This window comes from Erythrolamprus reginae, chromosome 10, assembly GCF_031021105.1.
Source record: "Erythrolamprus reginae isolate rEryReg1 chromosome 10, rEryReg1.hap1, whole genome shotgun sequence".
NCBI lineage: Eukaryota > Metazoa > Chordata > Lepidosauria > Squamata > Dipsadidae > Erythrolamprus > Erythrolamprus reginae.
The window spans coordinates 12,994,107-13,005,680 of record NC_091959.1 but is presented as its reverse complement, the minus strand read 5'-3'; the positions used below and the strand labels follow the sequence as shown (position 1 = coordinate 13,005,680).

The 11,574-nt window shown below is 42.0% G+C and overlaps 2 protein-coding genes across 2 annotated transcripts in view; one reads left to right on the top strand and one right to left on the bottom strand.

Moving 5' to 3' along the window:
- The window catches only part of ANKDD1A (ankyrin repeat and death domain containing 1A), a 350,194-nt gene that overhangs the window by 238,105 nt on the left and 100,515 nt on the right, over positions 1 to 11,574 (top strand). The window lies entirely within an intron of this gene.
- Positions 1,172 to 11,556, bottom strand: SLC51B (SLC51 subunit beta). The gene is made up of 5 exons (XM_070762103.1): positions 11,332 to 11,556; positions 5,471 to 5,569; positions 4,961 to 5,101; positions 3,632 to 3,722; positions 1,172 to 1,711 (listed from the first exon to the last, which is right to left on the bottom strand). The coding sequence occupies exons 2-5, from the start codon at positions 5,508 to 5,510 to the stop codon at positions 1,501 to 1,503; spliced, it is 483 nt and encodes a 160-aa protein (XP_070618204.1). The 5' UTR covers positions 5,511 to 5,569; positions 11,332 to 11,556; the 3' UTR covers positions 1,172 to 1,500.

Here is an 11,574-nt window from a genome sequence, read left to right as displayed (position 1 = left end):
TTGACAAAATTGAACGGGTCCAAATAAGGGCTACGGGAATGGTGGAAGGTCTTAAGCATCAAACATATTGTGATAAATGTCAACCAGGCCCCAGCTAATTAAGCAAAGCCTAGCTAAAACAACAGCTCATGGACAAATTCCACCAGGGTCAGAAAGACAAAAGGACACCACTGATGGGCTCTTATGGATACAGTCAAGTATGCAGAATTGGTAGACCAGAAAGTCCATTTGCCTCTTGAGAAAAAAAAAGCACCTTTAGGAATAGGGGAGATTGCAATCAACCAATATAAATTTAGTCAGGGGGAAGATACGATCTCACAAGAGATGGGACATTCTTTCTTTTCATTTTTTCTACATATATGAAACAGCCTACGGTAGCCAGGATAACTGTTCTAAAAAGAATTCGGAGGGCTGACTTTGAGACATCTGGAGAATGTCTGGATTAGGCTGACGTGCATCCCAGAAAAGGCAAAGGAATCTATGAGGGTTTTAGTGGGTATATATCTATATACACATAGTAAAATACATGATGAAGGTTATAGAGGAGATACTCATAGTAAAATATATCTAAGAAATAATAGAAAAGAAGATATAGTAATAGAACATATCAATGAAAGAATAGAAGAAGAGATGTAGGAATAGAAGAAAGGTATAGGAGATATAGGAGAGCAATAGGACAGGGGACGGAAGGCACTCTAGTGCACTTGTACTCGCCCCTTACTGACCTCTTAGGAATCTGGATAGGTCAACCGTGGATAATCTAAGGGTAAAGTGTTGGGGGTTTGGGGATGACACTATGGAGTCCGGTAATGAGTTCCACGCTTCGACAACTCGGTTACTGAAGTCATATTTTTTACAGGCCTTTATAGGTCATAACCAACACTTTGAATTGTGACCGGAAATTGATCGGCAACCAATGCAGACTGCGGAGTGTTGGTGTAACATGGGCATATTTAGGGAAGCCCGTGATTGGTCTCGCAGCTGCATTCTGCACGATCTGAAGTTTCCGAACACATATGGGCATGCGCTGCATCCAAATAAGGGCTACGAGAATGGTGGAAGGTCTTGAGCAATCTGAAGTTAGTTGGGGGAAAGATCAAAAGCAACGTGAGAAAATATTATTTCACTGAATGAGTAGTAGATCCTTGGAACAAACTTCCAGCAGACGTGGTTGGTAAATCCACAGTAACTGAATTTAAACATGCCTGGGATAAACATATATCCATTGTAAGATAAAATACAGGAAATAGTATAAGGGCAGACTAGATGAACCATGAGGTCTTTTTCTGCCGTCAGTCTTCTATGTTTCTATGTTTCTATTGTTTTGTGGATTATTGATCTTGTACAACTCAAAGGAAGTCGGTGTGTGTTTGCTTATTGCTGTGTTTTTGATTCCATTTCATGAATTTGGCTTTGAGACCTACAGTTCAAAAATGTCAATAGTCCAGAAATCCTTCTAGGTTTTTTTTTAAAAAAAATCCAAAATATGGATATTAGGTTCTATGCTTCCGCTTCGTTGGCACCAACATAGAGAGGCGAGGTTTCCCCATCCTTCCAGCGCACCATCACGTCTCCCATGGCTGGTGTTTGGGGATGCAAACCATCTCCAGCTTGATCTGGACTCTCTTTGGTTAGCAACACAAATGCTTGCTTCACTTCTCCATCATCCAGTGGGGTGACTTCCTGGTGAGAGAGAAGGATCTTCTGCTTTCTGTGGAGTGGAGAAAAAAACAATGTCTTCTCAGCCATCTATTTCTCAGTGATGCCCTCCAGATATGAGACCAGGCAGTTAGGCGAACCCAAGAGTCCAAGGAAAAAAAGGTAGCAGCACCGACCCCACCACCAAGAGAAATGGCTCAGGTTCCTGGCAGGGCTGGGTCACTGCTGGTTCCAGCAACCCATGCTGCCAAGTGACTAATGGTTCTTTTTTTTTTAAATTTGTTTTTCCCCCCAAATATAACATAAAAAGAAAAGACATACAGTGATACCTCATCTTACAAACGCCTCGTCATACAAACTTTTCGAGATTCAAACCCAGGGTTTAAGATTTTTTGCCTCTTCTTACAAACTATTTTCACCTTACAAACCCACTGCCGCCAATGGGGTGCTCCGCCTCCGGACTTCCATTGCCAATGAAGCACCCGTTTTTGCGCTGCTGGGATTCCCCTGAGGCTCCCCTCCATGGGAAACCCCACCTCCGGACTTCCATGTTTTTGTGATGCTGCAGGGGAATCCCAGCAGGGGAATCCCAGCAGCGCAAAAATGCGCACTTTGCTGGCAATGGAAGTCTGGAGGTGGGGTTTCCCAGTGAGGGGAGCCTCAGTGAAATTGCAGCATTGCAAAAACACGGAGGTGGGGTTTCAAGGACTTTGGCAAAAGAGTTGAATTTTGGGCTTGCACGCATTAATCACTTTTCCATTGATTCCTATGGGAAACATTGTTTTGTCTTACAAACCTTTCACCTTAAGAACCTCGTCCCGGAACCAATTAAGTTTGTAAGACAAGGTATCACTGTACACAGAAACATACACATACAACATTTGAGAAATGAAAGTTTCCCTACTTTTTTTTTTTAGGTGTTCGATCAGAGAATTTTACTTCTTTCACCTAGTATTAATTTTTCAATTCTTTTATTTGACGTGTTGCTTTGCTTGAATTTTTATTCATTTCTTTGTTGCTCTTTCTTTTAACTAATCATAAAATTTTGCCCATATTTTATAATAATCTGAATCTTCTTTTCCCTCTAATTTTTTAGATAACCTGTCCATCTCTGCACAGTCCAATATTTTTTTAATTACTATATTTTCTTCCGGTGCTTTGTCTATTTTCCATTGTTGGGCACATGCTATCCTGGGCCTGGCAGCTGTTAATATGTGCATAACTAAATATTTATGTATTTATTTATTCAATTTTTATGCCGCCCTTCTCCTTAGACTCAGGGCGGCTTACAATATGTTAGCAATAGCACTTTTTAACAGAGCCAGCATATTGCCCCCACAATCTGGGTCTTCTTACCTCTTTTTCCATTTTTTAATTATAAATACCCAATAAATACAATTCTGGGTTTTTTTTCAATTTCTTCTTTTACTATTTCTTTTAACCAGTCTGTTATTTTATTCCAGAATTTTTTTGCTTGTACGCATGTCCACCATTGATGATAGAACGTGCCTCTTTCTTTTTTTGCATAATGGGGAGGTTTTGGGGAACATTTTTGATAGTCTTTCCGGTGACAAGTGCCACCTGTAAAACATTTTTAATTGGTTTTCCTTAAATCTATAGAACTGGTCTGAACTAGAAGGGACCCACCTCTGGGCAGAGAGAGACACTGGCAGAAGTGGGCTGCTAAGATGGAACGGTGACCTGTGCTCGCCCCCGTGGCTCTGAGTGCTAGCGGAGTCCAGCACAATTCTGCTACTGCGCCTGGGCAGGTAGCGAAATTGCGAACGGACACGCAGGGGTGCCTCTAGCTGCATGTCCCCAGGTGCAGGAGAATAATTGCGCTGGACTCCGCTAGCACTCAGAGCCACATGGCCGAGCACACGTCACCATTCCACCTTAGCAGCCCACCTCGGCACATTGATTGCCAAGTCAAGGCCCAATATTACCACTCTGAAATAAGACTTCTTCATACCTGTTGGCCCTAATATTTGCTCCCAGGAGCACAACACCAATGAGCAGAACGAGAATTGAAAGGCCCAGGATGGAGTAATTCCATGCAGATGCTGAAAGAGAAAGTAAAAAGAAATTCATGTTGATGAGGTAATATCATCAGCAGTCAGGCGGTAGGGAAAGCAAGTAGGATGCTTGGCTGCATAGCTAGAGGTATAACAAGCAGGAAGAGGGAGATTATGATCCCGCTATATAGAGTGCTGGTGAGTACTTTGGAGTACTGTGTTCAGTTCTGGAGACCTCACCTACAAAAAGATATTGACAAAATTGAACGGGTCCAAAGACGGACTACAAGAATGGTGGAAGGTCTTAAGCATAAAACCTATCAGGAAAGACTTCATGAACTCAATCTGTATAGTCTGGAGGACAGAAGGAAAAGGGGGGAAATGATCAAAACATTTAAATATGTTAAAGGGTTAAATAAGGTTCAGGAGGGAAGTGTTTTTAATAGGAAAGGGAACACAAGAACAAGGGGACACAATCTGAAGTTAGTTGGGGGAAAGATCAAAAGCAATATGAGAAAATATTATTTTACTGAAAGAGTAGTAGATCCTTGGAATAAACTTCCAGCAGACATGGTAGATAAATCCACAGTAACTGATTTTAAACATGCCTGGGATAAACATATATCCATCCTAAGATAAAATACAGAAAATAGTATAAGGGCAGACTAGATGGACCGTCAGGTCTTTTTCTGCTGTCAGTCTTCTATGTTTCTATCATTGCCAGTGCTCAAGGGGCCTTATATCATCTTCTCATCTTCAGTTTTGTCCCACCTTTTTAGGGCATCTATGGAAGCAAGTCACAAAAGTCAAGATGGCAACTGCCATGACAGCCTTCTGAGTTGAAACTTCAGTTACCCATCTGCAGCCACCCTGTTGACTATTTGACTTGCTCCTTATAAAGAAACACATAGTTGCATAAGCATCCACAAAGGTCTTCCACTGTGGTCATTCCTCCAAACAGCAAGTGGTACACCTCACCAGTTCCACAAGAACTAAGGAGAAATTTCCTGACAGTTAGAACAATTAATCAGTGGAACAGCTTGCCTCCCGAAGTTGTGAATGCTCCAACACTGGAAGTTTTTTGGCAGATGCTGGATAACCATCTGTCTGTAGTGTTTCCTGCCTAAGCAGGGGATTGGACTAGAAGACCTCCAAGGTCCCTTCCAACTGTTTTTTTTTAAATTATTATTATTATTATTATTATTATTATTATTATTATTATTATTATTATCATCATCATCATCATCATCATTAAATTCTGTAGTTAAAGCCTTGGAAGGACTTACGGTCTTCTCTTCGGAAAAGCCATAGCATTTCCTGCAGCATCTCTGGGGAGATGGTGTCTTCTGAAGGATGGTCAAGGCCTTCTGAGTTCTTCTGCGGCTGGGCGCTCATGGCAGCCAGGGTGCCCAGGTCTGCCTTCAACACTACGTTAGAAACCAGGAGACAGTAAGTATTGATGGTGCTACTACAGACACACATATCATGCCGGCCTACGCAGTGGTGGGCTTTCAAAAAAATTGTTACTACCAGTTCCCCATTCCCTCCCCACTCCTGGGGGGAAGGATATTGCAAATTCTCCACCTTGGAGTAACGTTTTGCAGAAGCTAGTCTAAAGCAGTTAGCCAGTCTGCCTCAAACCAGGATATCAGGAACTGTTCTCTTGAAGATAAGAAGATAATTGAAGATAAAGTTGGCCGTCACTGCTGTAGCCTATCTCAGTCAGTCGGTAGGGGTTTGGTTTCCCGATCTGGTCTACTTCTGAGGTTGACACTAATACAAAACCCTGAACTTACCAACTACCAGGAAGCATAAGGTTGTCCGAAATATCCCCATGATGGTTAGAATCCCCCTTCAAGGCAAAACACTTCTTTCAACAGATCGTTCAGTGGAAGCTAGGAAAAGAGAAATCAAGGTGTATTTAGTCCTGAGATTGGTCTGCCTTGCCATAGGTTCTTGGCTTCATAGTAGTAGGCGCCGCCATCTTGTTTTTTGCTTCTGCACATGTCCGGAAACTTTTTTTATACTACTGTGCATGCGCAGGGGATCATTTCTGGGAAGTGATTTGTTTTATTTATTTACCATATTTATTTTGTTCAATATACAATAATACACAATGAAGGTAATAGAGGACACCTTCGAGGAAATAGATTTAGAGAAAGAATAGAAGAGAGAATATAGGATAAAATAAATCAATTGCAAGCGGAAGAGGGAGTAATAAAAGGCTTGACAAGATGTTGCCAAAACAATTTACAAATTGATGAAAGAGAAATGAAAGAAATAGTAGAAAATATATATAAAACCAAGAATACAAGAGTTAGAGAGATGAGAAGGAAAATTTTACATAAATGGTACTACAGTATACACCAGCACAACTTACACACTTCCAGAGGAAAGGGAAAGGTAATTGTTGGCATGGTTGCCAAAAGAAAGGAATCTTTATGCATATGTTCTGGGAGTGTGTTGAAGTTCAGAAATTTTGGAGAGAAGTGCAGAATGAAATAAATAAAATGTTAAATATTAAGTGGATAATTACAAAAGAAATAGCGATATTAGTTAAACAAAGAGAATTAAGAGACTTCAAAGAAATAAAAACTGCAGCATTAGAAAGCGCTCAAGCGGTAGTGGTATTGGGTTGGAAAGAGTCTAAAAATGGACATTACAGAATTGGTACTGGTACATGGTGGATCACATTCATTTTGAAATCATGGAAATAAGATTAAACAATTTTGACGAAAATAAATTGGAGAAGCTGATGGTACGATGGAATAAGGTGAAAGATTATATGCTGGGTAGAATTTGTGACGAAAGTGTGAAAAATAAACTCCAATCACTCCTTCAATAATAAACAAATGCAAAGTAGAGCTAAGGAAATAAAGGAATATAAACTGGTAAATATTTGAACTCCCCGCAATTGGTGGTGGTGGTGGTGGGATTGTCAGTCGGGTGATGGGCACATGCACTGTGCACCGTTTGATGTTTGTTTTATGTTAATTTCAATGTGCAAAACCAATTAAAATATATTTTTAAAAAGGGATAAAATAAATCAATGAGAGAATAGAAGAAAGATATAGGGATAGAAGTGAAGATATATGGGATACAGTATAGGAGAGGCAATAGGACAGGGGTCAGATGCACAAATACGCAAAATGGGCACTTCCAAACTGGTAGGGAAGGTAAATAGATCCCACCCCTGAGCTCACTTGACCTTTTCTTTGGGGTCCCCGGCACGGTACGGCAGTAGGATTGAAGGGAGTAGGATTGGGCAATCCCTGGCAGTTCAGCCCTTATTGGCTGACAAACTTGTGCAATCAGAATAACAGAGTTGGAAGGGACTTTGGAGGTCTTCTACCCCAGCCCCCTGCTCAAGCAGGAGAGGCTATCATTTCAGACAAACATAGAAACATAGAAGTCTGACGGCAGAAAAAGACAAGTGTCTATCTTCTTAAACCCCACAAAGATGGAACATCTACAACTTACTGAATACTGTTAGGAAATTTCCCCTTAGTTCTAGGTTGTGTGTGTGTGGGGGGGGGGGGGGGAGAGAGAGACAGAGAGAGAGAAATTTTTAAAGTCTTGCACAACTTTCACCCTGTTAATTAACTGCATTGGCCACAGGGCACATTGAATTTAGCCCAAATCCAAGCCATTGCAGAATGGTTTAGCACAAGCAATGTTGAAACCTTTCGTCTGCATTGTAATAGAAAAGGAAAAGGAGATGGGGAATAATAATAATAATTTATTAGATTTGTATGCCGCCCGTCTCCGAGGACTCAGAGTGGCTCACAACAAACAATACAATATACAAATCCAACATTAAAAACAATATTTAAAACCCTTATTAAGAACAATCATGCAATCCAAACAAATCAAACATAAAGCGGAGTTTGCGAAAGGCAAGGTGGGTGGGGGCAGTCCTAATTTCCCAGGGGAGTTGATTCAAGAGGATCGGGGCCGCCACAGAGAAGGCTCTTCCCTTGGGTCCCGCCAGACGACATTGTTTTGTCGAGGGAAGCGGAAAGAAGAGGGAAAGAAGAAGGAGAAGAGGAAAGTAGAGGGAAAAGGACAAGGACAACAAGAAGAAAGTGTGAAGGAGATAGACAAGAAAGGGTGTGTGCGGAGAAGGAGAGAGTTGAAGTTGTTTTTCAGCAAAAACTTCAGAAGAGAAGGATTTAGCAGTAGTGATTTCTGGCAGTCTCAAAATGGGTGAGCAATGTGGTCGGGCGGTAGGAAAAGCAAGTAGGATGCTTGGCTGCATAGCTAGAGGTATAACAAGCAGGAAGAAGGAGACTGTGAACCCCTTATATAGAGCGCTGGTGAGACCCCATTTGGAATACTGTGTTCAGTTCTGGAGACTTCACCTACAAAAATATATTGACAAAATTGAACGGGTCCAAAGACGGGCTACAAGAATGGTGGAAGGTCTTAAGCATAAAACGTATCAGGAAAGACTTCATGAACTCCACCTGTATAGTCTGGAGGACAGAAGGAAAAGGGGGGACATGATTGAAACATTTAAATATGTTAAAGGGTTAAATAAGGTCCAGGAGGGAAGTGTTTTTAATAGGAAAGTGAACCCAAGAACAAGGGGACACAATCTGAAGTTAGTTAGGGGAAAGATCAAAAGCAACATGAGAAAATATTATTTTACTGAAAGAGTAGTAGATCCTTGGAACAAACTTCCAACAGACGTGGTTGGTAAATCCATAGTGACTGAATTGAAACCTGCCTGGGATAAACATATATCCACTGTAAGATAAGATACAGGAAATAGTATAAGGGCAGACTAGATGGACCATGAGGTCTTTTTCGGCCGTCAATCTTCTATGTTTCTATGTTAATTGCTTTAGGAGCAATTCTTTCTGCAACTGGCCGATCCCTCCTCACTGGTCTGGGATGCCTTTCAAGCATACTCCACCCACCCACCCCTAAATCTGGGCATGAGGCCATGGGTCCTATCTGTTGGTGACCTCTGTAACCACTTTCTTCCTTGCTACATTCCTCCCCTTTACTTTCTTTATAATTCAAAGTTCAGATTGCATGACTAAAAGTTTGACCCTTGAACAAAAACCAGAACTGAAAGAGGTATGCGATATTCTCTCTCTCTATTTTCTCTTTCTTCTGTAAGTATAGCTCCGAGTCTTCGGAGAAGGGCGGCATACAAATCTAATAAATTATTATTATTATTATTATTATTATTATTATTATTATTATTTCGTGCATTAATTCATTGCATTTTTATTTATCTATTTATTTAATTTGACTCCTATGCCACATAATCCTGAAGGGCTCAGGGCGACTTACAACAGTATAAAAAATTACAATTAACAGCAATAATAATAATCTATCTATCTATCTATCTATCTATCTATCTATCTATCTATCTATTAGATTTGTATGCTGCCCCTCTCTGTAGACTCGGGGTGGCTCACAACATACAATAAAACAATTCACAACAAATCTAATAAATTTAAAAAATTAAAAAAAACCATTATTAAACCAGACATACACACAGACATACTATACATAAATTGTATAGGCCCAGGGGAGTGGGAGGAATGCCTCAATTCCCCCATGCCTGATGGCAGAGGTGAGTTTTAAGGAGTTTACGGAAGGCAAGGCGGGTGGGGGCAGTTCTAATCTCCGGGGGGAGCTGGTTCCAGAGAGTCGTGGCCGCCACAGAGAAGGCTCTTCCCCTGGGACCCGCCAGATGACATTGTTTAGTCGACAGGACCCAGAGAAGGCCAACTCTGTGGGACCTAATCGGTCGCTGGGATTCGTGCGGCAGAAGGCGGTCCCGGAGATATTATATAATAAAAGGAAGTCAAGGGGAAAAAACCCTAATGTCTAAAATCGGAATTAAAAGTAAGACAATTTAATGGCATACATACTAGTCCTTCAAGCCAATTCGGACACTGTCATCTGCAAGGATGATGTTCACAATGTCTTTTACCCTGAACATCAACCTACTGGTTTTCCTCTACAACCCATAAGTTTATATCCAGTGTAACACAACACACTCAGGTAAAGAACTGAAAAGACAGTATACATTATGCAAAGTGGCAGTATGCAATATAATTTCTGTTATTTTTGGTGGGTTTTCCCCCCACGTTTTCCCCGTGTAAGGCAGACTACACATTTGTCTTACTTCTGATTCCATATATTGCGCAAACCTTTGGAACATAAAAATCAAGCAGGTTTTGCTGTATGAATGCACCAAAATGTTGTTAGACATGATCTTCCCTGTCTCCCAACATTTTTCTGTGGGGCAAATTTCCTTCCCAAACAGTATCTGATCCTGCCCTGGAGCTTCTTTTTGAATGTAGTGGAAAAACACTCAAAGACTAGCAAAAGTAGGAAGGAAGGAAGGAGGGAGGGAGGAGGGGAAGGGGGAGAGGGAGAAGAGGAAGAGGTGGAGGAGGAGGAGAAGAGGAGGAGGAAGAAGAAGAGGAGGAAAAGAAGAGGAGGAGGAAGAGCAGGAGAAGAAGAGGAAGAGGAGGAAGAGAAGAAGAGGAGGAGGAGGAGAAGAGGAAGAGGAGGAGAAGGAGGAGAAGGAGAAAGAGGAAGAGAAGAAGAAGAGGAGGAGGAAGAGAAGAAGAGGAGGAGAAGCAAAGGAGAAAGAGGAAGAGAAGAAGAGGAGGAGGAGGAAGAGAAGAAGAGGAGGAGGAGGAAGAGGAGGAGAAGAAGAGGAGGAAGAGAAGAAGAGGAGGAGGAGGAAGAGAAGAAGAGGAGAGGAGGAGGAGGAGGAGAAAGGAAGAGAGGAAGAGGAGGAGGAGAAGGAAGAAAAGAAGAGGAGGAGGAGAGGAGGAGGAGGAGAGAAGGAGGAGGAGGAGAAAGAGGAAGTGAAGAAGAGGAGGAGGAAGGGAAGAAGAAGAGGAGGAGGAGATGAGGAGGAGGAAGAGGAGGAGAAGAAAAGGAGGAGGAGGAGGAGGAGAAGAAAGAGGAGGAGAAGAAGAGGAGGAGGAGGAGGAAGAGAAGAAGAGGAGGAGGAGGAAAAGAGGAGGAGGTGGGAGGAGGGAGGGTTGATGGGAAGGAAGGGATAGAAGGAGCAAGAGGAGGGGAAGAGGGAGAGGGAGAGGAGGTGGGAGGAGGGAGGGTTGAAGGGAAGTAGGGAGGGAGGGAGGGAGGGAGGGAGGGAGGGAGGAAGGAAAAGAAACAAAAAACAAAAAGAGCCCCAAAGAAGCAGGTCAACCAAATAATAAAAATGGAAGGTAGAGATTTATACATTTTCCCTTTTGGAAAAAACCCAATGAACAATGCTTACCAGGTGCTTAGCTGCTCTTTCAATTACTTTATGATACATATTAGTATGCCTTGTACCTATTCCTTCTATAAGGAGCATGTTCAGAAGCACACCAATTCATGCTCAAGCAAACACAGATGCCCTAGGGATGAATCTAAATTTGAACAGATTCCACCATGGACGGAGTGACAGACCCAAGTGAAAGGAGAGAAAATCTAAAGCATTTCCAAGCATGAGCAGTGAACCCAAAAGTTCACTTTTCAGCACTTTTCACACATCTGGCACAAAAGTTACATTTCCCTTTAACACCCCCTCTTCTAAAATCCAATTACAGAATTGTCGTTCTGGCCCTTTAAACATTCTTCGATTCCTTTTGCTCTGCTTGCCAATTTTGAAGAAAAAAAAAAAACTTACCAAAAGATGCGCAGCTTGGCCCGGATGAATGGAAGGCAGCAAGATGTGATCCTGTGCAGCATTTAGAACATGGGGCAGGTTGGGAGAAGCAGGGACTTCACAGCTTCAGGTACTGGTGGATCTAACAGGATGCAGTCGTTCGTTGCCCTCCTTTGCAACTAAGAGAACTGGTAACCCAGGGAAAAGGCATTTTGAAAGTCCCTGCTCCCGTCACACCCACACTTTCCGCCAAAGGTGACTGAA

Coding starts and splice junctions, on each gene's coding strand:
- SLC51B (XM_070762103.1), bottom strand. CDS start 5,510: ATGGGGATATTTCGGACAACCTTATGCTTCCTGGTAGTTG. Junction 3,723..4,960: donor GCTTTTCCGAAGAGAAGACC/GTAAGTCCTTCC, acceptor TTTCTCTTTCAG/CATCTGCATGGAATTACTCC. Junction 1,712..3,631: donor GCAAATATTAGGGCCAACAG/GTATGAAGAAGT, acceptor TCCACTCCACAG/AAAGCAGAAGATCCTTCTCT.